General features: G+C 39.9%; 1 protein-coding gene across 8 annotated transcripts in view; it reads left to right on the forward strand.

Moving 5' to 3' along the window:
• LOC102777943 (mitogen-activated protein kinase kinase kinase kinase 4) overlaps window positions 1-13,807 on the forward strand; it is a 102,624-nt gene that overhangs the window by 46,423 nt on the left and 42,394 nt on the right. For all 8 annotated transcript variants that reach the window (XM_087830037.1, XM_035909075.2, XM_035909078.2 and 5 more), the window contains exon 3: window positions 1,087-1,143. In XM_087830037.1, the coding sequence (XP_087686163.1) occupies window positions 1,087-1,143 (57 nt within the window). The remainder of the gene's footprint in view (window positions 1-1,086; window positions 1,144-13,807) is intronic.

A 13,807-nucleotide genomic window follows, 5' to 3' on the forward strand; every position in this document is an offset into this window, starting at 1 on the left:
AGGGAAGTGGGAGCACACAGGGAACACAGGTGACGCTGATAATCATAACAAGACACGGCAGGAGCAAATGCAACACTGACGGGAGACTGTCAAAGTAAAACAGGAAGTACACAGAGGTTCAGACAGGAGGAGAGAGCACGGACATAACGGGCTGGGGAAAACATGGAATAAAACACGAGGGGAAACGAGGGTTCCCAGATACACAGAGGGGCACACAGGGGGCAACCAAATAAGGAACATCTTAACTAAACAACCTAGGAACCAAGGCATAAATAAAGAACAAAATACAAAACACACGAAAACTAAGAATACTGGGCCAACATGGCCCAGGACCATGACATTTGGTGCTGAGTTTTACAAAGTCTCAAAGTATTTCTGAAAGCCTCTCAAGAATGAGATAATACTGCTTTGACCACAAGCTGGCGGTTATCTCAACAATTATTGGCAATAACTTCTTTTCTAAAAAAAAAAGAAAGGTACACATGCGACGTTGTGCAAGCCTATTGCATGTTTTGTCACATTCATTCTGAAATTATGAAAAACATGCATGCAGTATGGTGGAGCTGCAGGCTAGTTGCTCACACATGTAGTGAAGCATGGTATCATTATTGCCTCTTTCAGGTCACATACTATTTCACGCTGTTTATGTCCTTTAAATTTGGAAAAGCTGTTCAGACGGTGTTTGCTCTGCCTGGATAAAATGAGTTTACTGTTTTAATTCTTTGCACCAGTCCACGTTGGAAACACTGTGCTCAGCCTGTTTGGAAATGATAAAGGTTTGGATTATTGCTTGTGGTTCTCCACGCTATTGTAGAGACAAATAACTTGTTATAAATGTGGTTTTTATTTTTTGGAACGGCTGAATAAACCTCCATGTGTACTCAGCCTTGGACACTACCATCGATTTGCATAGTCATATACTTGGCCTTCAATAAAGCAGCAACTTTTATTGTCACATTGTGCTCATAATTGTCCTATAACCAAGCTTACACTTTAATTACATACATTGGTAGCTGCTGTTCACAATGCAGAAAAATACAGATTTCCACTTTGCTCATCTCTCCTCTCTCCTGTGTTTCTTTGCAGGGTCGACATGTTAAGACGGGACAGCTGGCGGCCATCAAGGTCATGGACGTCACCGAGGTCAGTAACACCTATCAGCATGCGCTTGTAATCTTTTGTTGTCTTTAATCAGGCTTCAATCCCAGCTAAACCACTCTTGCACTGTGGGATTGTTAAATCCTGCAGCAAACGCTTGTCACGAGAAGGATTAAATGAAGTAAAATTATTCTGCCATTACAGAAACAGCTATATTCCACGGAAACAGATGCAGTGGTTAGTAATTAGTAGTAATTGTCAGCCAATAAATTTTTATATAGATAAAATGATGAAAAGAGTCACTCTTTCAATCCAGAAAACAAATTACACTGGAACATAGATAAACACGTGAGACTTGGTGCTGGAAAGGCGTCTTGTGAGGGAAATTTGATTTGGTTGTAACTGCAAGCAGACACCTGTTTAAAATTAGTAGGCCTGATCATGAAACCTACTGCACGCGGAAGTTGGCACATTAGTACTTTTAGTACTTTGCATATTTGTAATTGATTCCAGACTAAGTTTTATTGCATGTGATGGAATAAATAGCTTTTCCGAAGCATACAAGATAAACACCAAACAGTTTCCCCACTCCACAGCCTCTCTCCATTCCACACCCTCATGTCAATATTTTCTCTCCAAAAATAGTCAGGAATATAATCACATAGCTTCCATCACTCTTAACAGTGGTCTCTGTTCATTAGATGAACTTTGAGGAGGTCACGTTTGAAGCAAACAGATTTTTCACTTCTCTCAGGGCACTTTAGCTAATGATGATTTTAGACTCGTGCATGTAAATGTTTTAAGATCCACAGAGTTAAACTGGGCCCCGGAGGGCTGTTTCTGCCTGTTTAGTTCTGTGTTCCTTAATGTGTATACAAGCAGAAAATGTTATTAAAGTAACCTCATGCTGATGTTTTGTTTTTTGGGGTTTTTTTTACTCATCATTGAATCAATGGCCAAATGAGCCAAGAAAAAAAATGTTCCTGCAAATGGCTTAAAGAGGAATGAGTGTACCAACAGAGCTTTAATCTGGGTTAACTGTCACACTGAAGAGGATTGTACTGTCTGCCTTTCAGGACCCTGCTGGTTTCATCTGTATCTCTAAAGACTTACTATCTAATGTGCATCCCACTCTATCCTCGTTCAAACTGGTCCTCTGTGATAATAAGAGCTCATTTGTAACAAAGATGGTAGTGCTGTAATCAGCCTCCAGGACTGTTAGAGACATCAGAAATGTTGTAGTATCAGTTAATTCTGAAATGAAAAGAAAAGAAAGTGTTTCAGCCACTGATTTTTTTGTTTGAGTATTTAATTTTAATTATCTGTTCAATCATTCTGTAACACCTCCCAAGTTAACTTCTGGGACCACCTCGGAGTTATGGATGAAAGCGACAGTGTGAAAGTCAGCGTCTTTATGCAGGGCTGTCTAAAACATGGTCCCACTCAGAATCTGGAAGGCTGTTTACAGGAAAAGGCTTTAAAGCACAACATTATGTGCACCGTAAATGGAAGCAGTGTAGCAGACTGTGATGGTGCAGTTTGACATACCTTAAGAAAATTTGTTTTTCTTGTGTTACAAGAGAGCAATAGGGACATATTGCCAGCACATTTTGATGACCCTTTAGGAGGGTCTTTCAAAGTATTCTTCAGACATGGCCACTCAGACAGAGGTACAACAGTGAGTATCTTGTCCAAAAACATGACAGCCTCTGAGCCAGTGGTGTTGGGAATCTTGTCAACATTGATGGACGTGTGAATGCAGAAAAGTGCAGTCAGATTTTGATCCACCGTGCAATACCATCTGGAAATCATCTGATTGGCAACAGCTTCAATTTTCAGTATGACAGTGATCCCAAACACACTGTCAATGCAGCGAGTGCAGGACGTGCTGAAGAATAAAGGTGGTCATACCAAATACTGACTTTCAAGTTTATTAGAATTGTGGACACTATTATAGCGTATTACTATATAATACAGACGTAAAAGGCTTTTGTATAGCACTGTTAATAGATTATAACTAGTTATCCTGAAATTCATTAAAAAAAATGTTTTTTGTGTTGTTTTTAAAGTCAGATTCGTATTAGTGCAACAAGTATTCTGGCCTATTTGACAGTTTTGATCAGTAAACAAAAAGATTACAACAAACAATCAAAATTGCTGGCTCTGGATAATCATGACGCAGGAGCAGCTGGAAACCAGTGTCTGGAAGCAGTTTGGGTTATACAGTCCATGGCAGTATTCTCAACAAACATAAGGCTCTTACTCTACAGCTTCAGCACATCTGGGCTCTCACATGCCGCATATTGGAGTTGCCTTTGAAAAATCGAGTTCACAGTGAAACATTAAAAGCGGCAATCACGAGCTCTGGGTGTAACTCTGTAGCCTGCAGGAACACATCTACATATTCAGCCTCAGAGATCAAAAAGAAGGGAACGAGGAAGGATCAAGAGCATTTGATGGGGACATGTTTATATATTCATACAAGATGAATCACTGAAGAGAAATACACATGTTGAGGAGTCTTGGCAGTTACTTTTTTTCCTCCCGTTCCACCAAAATGTTTTGAGTGGTCCCTTTTCCACACGGTTTCAGCCATTTTTATAAAATAAACACAGCCTGTTTGGCTGGACACTGGCCTCAGGCAGAGGAAGTTGTTTGCATTGGGAACACTTGAGATACTGCACATGTACGCAAATTCAGTATAACAGTTACTGTATATATGCATATGTATGTCTGTGTGTGTGAGAGAGACATGATGGGAACCACAGGAGCTTTCATGCACTCACAAGTCATGGATGGAAAACCTCCCATTTATACATCTTCTTTCCTATGTGTGTGCGTTTCTGGGAACGCTCTCGATTCCCTGTGCTCATCTCTGCATATGTGCTCTGACCCACATACCACTTCCTGTTCTGTATAGAGAGTGTGGGAGAGAGAGAGGGTGAAAAATGGACACTTAAGAAAACAGTAGGGCTATAGAGTAACAGTGTACAAGGTTGGGCTTTGTGATATAAGCAAGTCATTCTGAGCCTCGGTTGCTCGGTTTCTGTTAAACCTTTAAATACCCCATTAAAGACTGAGAATGTGAAAAATAGGCCGCTTAAGATGAGTGGGTATAACTGTAAACTAAAATGTTGATTTCATGCAAATTGTCATAATGTGAAGGTTACAGCAGAGCTAAATTGCCTTTGTAACTCAATAACTTTCATCGGCTCCTTATTAGAGATGGCACGATACCACTTTATGTCCGATACCGATATCATAAATTTTGATATCTGCCGATACCGATATGAATCCGATATAGTGTGTTTTTTAATCAATAAAACGTTTTTTTTAATATCTTGCTGCATTTTGTATAAGTTTATACTCAAGTTTAAATAAATAACAACACTAAAGCTATTCTGTTATACCTGTATGTAAAAAAAATACACTGCGCCCAAAATATTTCATAGTTCAGCAACACTGATCAATCTAATAAACTTAAACCTACCCCATCCTCCCTATTCTGGTATTTTAAAGAGTACTTAGCAGAAATATTAAGCAACCTAACTAATAGGGTTGCAAACTCCCAGCAAAAAAAAAAAGAAAAAAGGGAACCACCCCCCACCCTTCACCTCATGATGCTTAATCGATGTAATCAAATTTAATTTGATGCAGGGGGGAAAATGCACAGAAATAAATTATTTATCAAGAAATATTAAATAGATTCAACATCTTTCTTCTACAGAACTGCAGACTGCACAGATGGTATCTTCCCAAAGGCAAAAGTACTATAGCTTACTAGGGTATATTAGAATTAACAGTTACTATATACAGTAATGGACTTCTATACATTTTACATAAGATTAAAACTTTGGGTGTAAGAGTCAGATAATTATTTATTAAAAGCTAGACATTTTAAATGAGAATAAGAAAGAAAAGTATGTCTTTGTGCCCCCTTTTCCCTGTTCATGCCCTATCGGCCCCCCTGGCTAAACTTTGCTAGATCCGCCCCTGCACAGTTACCAGCCGTCAGCTGCGTAGAAAAAGATCCTGGTGTAGAAAGTAATATTAAATAAATTCTAACAACAGCTTATCAAGTTTAAACGCGCTGCTGTTGTTCAGCCGCTGGTTTCCTCTTTCTGGTGAGAAGTGAGCCAAAAACTAAGAAGAGAGACGGACTCGCGACAGAAAAGCCGATCAGCTGATCATTGATCAGTTTCACGATTGAAGTAGCAGCAGGAGAGAGAGAGAGAGGCAGTCGCTCCATATATCGATTGTTAAGCTTAACGTGGGAATGCTTTACAAACATTCAGAGATGAACTTACACACTTGCTTTACTTCTCTCTGAGATAACTTCCTCAGAGATGAAATGCTGGTTTGGTAGCTAGGCTACAAATACACACAGCTGCTCTATCACGTGATGCATACTGCTGCGACGTGCTACGGTTATGAGCCGAGTTACGCCGTGTAGCAAGTTTTGTGAGGTGCTTTTTTGATATTTAATGGATCGGATTACATTTTTTATTTCTCGCCAATATCCGATCCAGTAATTTGGGTCAGTATCAGACCGATACCGATACGTAATATCGGATCGGTCCATCTCTACTCCTTATTGGCAGCACATATTTTGCAATAAACAGCAACAGCATGCATGATTTCTTGAGGCTAGAGCACATTTCCTCAGGCTGTGCTCAGCTGAACTTCCAGGGCTGCATACAGAGATTTTCATATTACTTCATACTTTTTCTGGTTTGATAATTGTATTATTCTTAGACTTTGTTTTTAGCAACATTCACTCATATTTGACTGCTTCAGACAGAATGTAACATCTTTAAAGTCATAACATGTCTGTGTTTTGATTGGTTGGACTATAAAGGCAATTTAAGGGTGCCGATTTGCACTTTAAAGATCTCTTATGAGCATTTTTGTTGTTGTTTTACTTCTGCTAACAATAAAGAATATTGAAGAATAAATCAATTATTTATTTGCAGTACCAATTTTACAAATAGCTTCAACACAGACTTGCAAACCTCTGACACCCCAGAAACACTCTTTTATTTGGGGTAATGTGGTAGAGCTGTGCAAGCTAAACCAGCGTTTAACACACAGATTCACAGTTGGTTCTGGTTATAACAGGTAAAACTAATTTAATTGAAGCTTGTGTTTTGACTAGAAACATCTGTGTCTTCCTCTCCATCTCCCACAGAGCGAATAAGATGAAAACAGACATTAAAGATTCTCGCTGTTCAGATATAATTGTAGTTCTTTCAAAACCAGTCAAAGTGGCATTAACATAGATTTCTCTTCCTCCTGGCTTTTACATGATAAAATAGAAGTTTCTGCAAGTGGAGCAGTACTCGTGCCTTTTATGTGACACTGAAATAGAGCATCCTTTCTCTCCAAAAGGGTTGAAACTATTTACCACAGTTTTTTTGTTCATTTACTTTTGAGAAAATTAGCCTGAGCTTGCTTCCTGTGCTTAAGACTGAGAGAGATGCTGTATGCAGGCTTCTCTGCACCACGCAGTTTCTTGTGATGCCTGTAAAATCCTATTACATCGTTTTAGATGTGTGGATGTGCTTTTGTTGTAGTGTGCCGTGCTGGAGACAGTACAGTGTGTTGCTTCCTGAGACAGCTGTAATTGCTGTTTCTTTTTTTCTGTTTATGTTTTACTGGGTGGTAATGCTTTCAGGTGGCAACTCTTAACCTTGTGCTTTACTTCAGACCAGTAATGCCACACCGGTGACTTTGTTCATCCAAAGCAACTGGCAGTTTAATGTCCGTCAGTTTAATGTCTCCTGTGCAGGAATCCTTATTTTTGCAGTCTGTTTAAGTTTAGATAGAAAAGCAGTGCCGATGTCTGTCCCCGTAGTACAGCTGTCTGATTAATTGTAAGAAGTGTTTTTGGATGTTTGTCGATTAAGTAAGAGAGTAAGCTCAGATAAGGAGAAGAACTCAGTGATAATGCCCCCCCTTCCTCCAGAGAAGGTTCATGTAAAGTGCAGTGGGATTATGGGAGGGGCTATCACTGCTTGCAGGCTCACTCACATCCATTCTCCAGATTCTTACATCAGTCGTCTCCTTGCATTTTATGCTCTCTTTTTCTTAAATTTCTCATCCTCGCTTGTGTTTTCACCCTTGCTCAAATATGCCCATTGTGTTCTCCCCGTTTCCATCATTCACCATCTCTCACCAGCCACCACCTCTGTTTTGTTTGTGAAATAAGGGGAACGCGTGAGAGAACTGACAGAGGGAGTGAAGTCATCATCATCCCTTATAGGAAATTGGAAAGAAAGCGGAAGAGGTAGAGAGGGAATTGTAGCTGCAGCATGGCTGCATTCTGCATCTCCCACTGCTGCTGTTGACTTGATGTAATACAGCAGGACTCAGAATTTAATGGGGGGAAAAAATCAATCTTGATTAGAGGAAAAACTCCACAGCAAGCATGTTTCTCTCTGCCTTTCGCTTCCCTCGGGAAATAAATTACTATTCTAGACATTTTTCCTCGCATCCTTTTGTCTCTGTAAATTTTGTGCATGAACTGAAAGACATCACGAGCCAAGAGAGCTCTTTCTCTCTCCTCTCACTCACCTCCCTCTCCCACTGCTCCCTGTACACTCAGAGGTGTGAATGTGGGAAGGTGTGGAAGACGCAGTAAGAGTGAATGACATAATAAAACATTTTGAAACGTCTGGCAATATAAAAGCTATTGCACTGAATCCCAAGTTTGAACCTTTGAGCTTAAGTTTCTGAAATCGTTCCTCCAGTTTGGATGTGTTCAACAAAAGAACTCGATTCTGGTTTGAGAAAACTTAGCTCGTCACTTCAGAGTGAAACATCAACATCATTGAAGGATTCCCATACAAACTGATGCAGATATTCATCAGATATCCCCAAGTAGTTAAAACTGAAAACTTTCAGTGCTACCAAAAGTCAGCATTTTCACTTATTCACTGAAATATCGAGAATATCTTTGGTTAAGACTATTCATGTTCAATCTAGGATCATTTTTAAAGACTGATAACATGTATTGTGATAAATCAATGTATGTAACTCAATTGTTTCATATATTCTAATATCAAAGACCAGTTTAAAGCAGAATTTGTAAAATAAATCCATTTCCAACAGTTTTAATTTCAGCAAAGCTAAAAGTGAGATGAATCAAATTGGGATCTTTCAACCTTTCAGCCTTTTTAGCTTCTCTCAAAGTGCTTCCTTGCTGAGCCACAGTGTTAGCTTACGTAGAAATTGAAAATGCATTTGTAAGACTTTAATACTGTGGATTTTGTCCCTCTATCACCTTTCTTCATATATGAGGAATCCACATGGGGCATTTTCAGGTATGACAGCCAACCCAGTAATGCCTGGAACAAGTCTCTCCATGTTCCCGGTTGTTTGTTAGAGGGATGTCAACCTTTTTTGGCCTCTGAAGAAGTCTCCCTGCTACTCTGCTTCCATTTTCCATTATGCTTCCATTTTGCGGCTGTCTGCTCCCCTGGGTCGGTTGTTCTGTGAGCGCTGCTCAAATTGTGTGCTGTCATACTTTAGAAGCAATATGGCTGCAACAGAGTCTCACCACCATTTCATGCCCTGGAATGATAATGAGTAGTTTCAGGATGCCTTGTTTTGAAGGACTGACTACAAATCAGGGAAAGTGAGACAGAGAGCGAGAGATGGCGAGAGTGAAAGAGGGAGGCCGAGGTGAGATGCGTAATGACGGGATGGATGAACGTGAAAGTAAAGAGTAGGGTCATTATAGAGGACAACTGGAAGTGATGTTGCAAGGAGGACAGAGGGTGGACAGGATAAATGTGTAAACAAGATGGAGAGAAGGAGACACGGTGAACATGTGACAAAAAGAGAGGGGGTGATGTCATCTGCTCGTTAAAGCAGCTGTGTCCTGACATCCAGGCTACTTCCTGCTTTTCATCCCATCTCTCTCTCTCTCTCTCTCGCGCGCACGCACGCACGCACGCGCGCACGCACGCACGCACGCACGCACGCACGCACGCGTTTATGTGTCTTCTGAGTTGCATTCATTGAGTCCAAACTATGCTTTCTGATTTGGACAAACTGATGATGATGATGCCAATTCATTCATAACTGTATATCAAATTAATCACCACCAACCTTGACTGCAGATTAATTGTTTTGATCATTTATCAAAGGTTATAGTAATGTTGTTATGATATAAATAATAATAATGTGTAAATTATGATAATAATAATACTTTGGAAAGCGTGAGTGCTTAAAGATCGCGTGCATTTGATTAGCTGGTTCTGCCAAATTTTTAAAAAAATAAAGTAGAATCAAAAAATTTTAAGTACAGAATCAATAAAAGTGATTTCAGATTCCCTATTTGAAGTCTTTGCTGTTTTGTCAGTTTAGGGGATTCTTGTCTTCCTCTCCTTTAGCCGCCGTTTTAGCTGTGATTCATGTTTCAATGCTTAAGAATGTTCCTGCCGCGTTCCTCCGCCTTCACTCTGGTCTCGGCATCTGTAATTATTCTCAGTTGTTACAAAAAATGTTCACATGACTGACATTTTGTGGGCGATGGGATGCTCTGACCATAGATGGTACTGGTGTCAGTGTGGAACTTTCTCTGCATCCTTTAGCACCCTTTATAGTGTTGTTTTTATTTTCAAAGTATAATTTACTCATCTAACCGACCGACTGGTTGACTGACAGGTTGGCCGGCTCACCTGCTGGGTGAGTAGCTGGACGGCTGCTGGCTAACTGCGGGCCTGCTGCTGATGAGTGGATAAACAGAAGGACTAGCTGGCCAGCAGTCTGGTTTGGTGGCTTTCTGACTGATTGGTTGGCTGCCTGCCTAGCCAAATGACCGGCTGCCTGGCTGGAGCAGTAACCAGCGGGCTGCCTGATGGACAGTGACTCAAGGGATTGGCTTGCTGGCTGTCTGACCGACTGACCCCATCATCTTTATGACAGTCAAAGCTCCTGCTGAAGTCCTTAAAAACTCTCAGCATGTTAAAGTAAAAATAAATATCAGAAAACTTGTCCAATGGAAGCTAAAAGTAAACTAGCTTTCATTTTTAGCCGCAGGAAGTGACAGAGTATATAGAGCTTTACTTAAAAGCTGCTTAAAGTGCAGAAATATTTAAATAGTTTAAAAAAACACTGCTTCTGAAATACTGTCCACATGACTGACAGCATGAAAATATCTTCTTTTAAAGTGATCACGAACTTGTGCGCTGTCAGTTATCCAAACGTGATGTTTACTGGGTGTTCTGTATATCAGAGATAGTGAAACTGAGCTGCTCGCTTTTATTTACCCAATGGAGCCGCCAGTGAACCCATCTCTTATCTTTTAAATGCTGAAGTCTGGCAGAACTGCCCTTTAACTTCTAGGTCGGATTCAGAAATGGTAGCAGCTGTCAGCTGCCTGTCATTTGTTGCTCCTGCAGTTCTCGATAAGACATGCACGTTTTAATTTCTTCCAGCGCCAACTTATAAGATTGAACCTGCCGTTAATATAAAAAGCCACTCTTATCCCCTTTGACAAGAAAGTTGAATTTGACAGCCAACAGAGTGAGGTAGCTACCTGCAGGGATAAATATAAAGGTCTTGGCAGTCATCAAGCGGCATTAACTTGCGAGTAGGAAGAAGATTTTTATTACAGTTGCAGTAAAACCAGTGGTGAATTGGCCACTATTCTTATGTAACTACAGTGTGATGTTGGTTAGAAGATTCTGTTTGTAGCAAATCATCTGAAAGTGTGAGATGGTGTCTTCAGTGCAGAAATGTCTTTGACTTGTAAACTACAGGCTCTGGGTTCTTGTTTCTCTTAGTGTTTTTTAATCTAATGAACGTACTCATTGCTTCTTTTACTTCCCTATTAAACCAAAGCTTTCGTGGTTGAGATCATCATAGTCTAATCTCGAATTTCTTTACCAATTCTTAACTTTAGGCGTCAGTCCATACTAGCTTGTCATTAGCAATGTTACATTTACAGGTGTTTGGGGAGATTTGATATCCCGATTGCTGCAGTAAATAGCCTGGGGATTTTTACCTTGAAAGGTTGTTAAATAGGTACTTGTAGGGTTCGGGGTAATTTAATATTACGCTCAATTAATGTTGAACAGAGGAGCTGTATTGACCTAAGTGCATCTCTGCGTGTGCAGTGAGTCACTGTGTACAGCCTATACCACTGAGAGCCGGAAATCATAGTTAGCATTTACACATGTAATAAGTGACAGCATACAATATGTTATATTATATATTTAAATCATATTAAAAAAAATTTTTTTAATCTTTGATGCTCCCAGGTCAGAGTTACGGTACTTATAATACATTAGAGGAAACCCTGACGGTTATTTGTGGCCTAGCTATAGTTTGCATCGTCACATTTTTGCTCTTTTCTTGCACAAATTTCAAGTAACGTGAAGTTTCCACCTTCAAACTCTGTTGTTTTCAAACAGAGGCTGGGTGATCGATGTGCAAATGTGCATTACATATTACTGTTTTTTTTTTCCTATCTGCCCATCTCGCTGATGTATGGGGATATTTGGAAAAACTTACGTAATCAAACAAAGGCAGTAAGTGGTTTAATGAGTAACTGTAATAAGGGCTACTATTTCACAAAGGTCGCTCCACATGTTTGATTTGGAAGATTTCTGACTCGACCCCAAATAGCAGGGGTTTTTCTCTCTTCTCTCTTGTTAGGTATATTTGTCAACCACTGCATTATGGAATTAGGGCTGGGTATCGTCACTGATTTCTAGAATCGATTCAATTCCGATTCACAAGGTCCCGAGTCGATTCGATCCACGATTCGATTTAATTCGATTCAATTCGATTCGATTCGATTTAATTCGATTCGATTCGATTTGATTCGATTCAATTCGATCTGGGAAATTTTGACAGTCAGAAATATTATAATTCAGATCAATATACATATTTTTGTATCTATTTATCAAAGGTGTGAGCATCACAGCAGATGCCTTTGTGTCAAAGTAGCTGAAGATAAAACACAGAAAAACATGAAGGTGATTCTCCTGGCCTGGGATTTTATAAAAATATTCTGCAGTACATCAAAAACGAAAGAAAACCGTTAATCAACTTATGAACATTACCTCTGAAGTTACAGCGGTTTTATTAGAGACACGGCTAAGCGTTTTGCATTTTGCATAATTTTAAAAAGTTTAAATTTGTTCAGTATTGAACGGCAGAAATTAGGTTTTCTTTTCGGAAGTATATAAAACGAAAAAAAAAAAAAAAACGTCGGCCAACAGCACTGTAAATAACGGTAGACTTGTGCGTAACAAGCAAGCGAATAATGAAGAAAACAGTACAGGGAGAGAGAGAGAGAGTTGTGCATCGTGGTCGAAGCAAAACAGTAAAAGTCAGATGACGATGACAATTCATGACGATGTTTATGTGAAGCATAGTTTGGATCTTCTTTTGCTGCTCGTTCGGTCAATATTGTTTGGAGAGACATCAAACTAACAGCTTTAGAATCAGCGCATAAAGGGCGTGAACACAAAGCGCGGACCCGCCGACAGATCAGAATCAGCGAGCTGTCGGCTTTCAGCCCCGACTGTGAGAAAGGCGACATCTAACTGATTCTGATCCGCGGGTCGCGCTGTGTGTTTAAGTCTTTGTGCAGAATCCGTGTTCCTGCTCTCATTTACTGTCTTAGCTGTTTGGTGGTTGTTGAAATTTTGTGAGATCTCACCAGAGATTCTGGCATTTCGGGCAAAATAAATTTATATTAAAAAATCGATTCAGGATTTTAATGAATAGATTTTACGTTATCCAAGCCAGAATCGATTTTAATCGATAAATCGATTATAAAAACCCACCCCTATATGGAATCACTTGCTAAGTAACCGATTGCCAGATTACTCACAGACAATGTAGTATGATTATAGATTAGTTGAAGTTCTTGGGTAAAGAGCATCCAGACACATTGTGCAGAGTGATGACGTTCCTCTTTACCAGCGAAGGACAACCATTTCTTTGTGGAAAGTCCCCAAACTGTCACCACAAAACTTGTTGTCTAGCACTGTATTATTATAGATGAAATATATGAAGTGGTGGTAGCCTTCTGGGTCTAAAGTGAACATCATGTGCCTTAAACCTGCATTCTTTCAAACGGCCATCGGGAGGGACAAAAATAGGTCTGCTTGTATGGACGTTTATGGGAAAATCACCCTCGGCTACTTTGATCTGTGTCCTCAGTAGACACTTTCCACATGACGGTATGATCTTAGTTTCTAATTTCTAGTAGCATGATCATCATTTTGTACGATACATTCTCTATTGGAGTTGTAAACGAGGTTAAGGAAGGGCAGGCCAACCTGATTGACAAGTTTCTACCTTGTATATGTCGTAGTATGAAGATGTACCTGGATTATTGTGTGGAAAAGGATTCTGCATATATTCTCCATAAAACAGAGCAAATCTCAATCTTATTGCAACACAACCAGAGTGCAACAACAATAAAGAGAATGGTTAGTAGAGTTGCAACATCAGCAGTGTTCATGTTAAAATGTCACCATCTTCGATATGAAAAGCCAAACAGTTTGCCCAGCACTTCCTCGGGGCCTTTCCTCCGTGGACATATGATGCTGCTGCAGTTTACTAAGGAGTCCAGGCTCCTGCTTATCAAGCAGCCGCCATTCAAAAGAAAATGTCACGTCATGTCACTCCCGGTTGGGTCGCTGGATCAAACGCACATGCTCAGCTGAAGCAAAAACACTCAGGA

Source organism: Neolamprologus brichardi, chromosome 16 (genome assembly GCF_056152115.1).
Source record: "Neolamprologus brichardi isolate AB-2024 chromosome 16, ASM5615211v1, whole genome shotgun sequence".
Classification (NCBI taxonomy): domain Eukaryota; kingdom Metazoa; phylum Chordata; class Actinopteri; order Cichliformes; family Cichlidae; genus Neolamprologus; species Neolamprologus brichardi.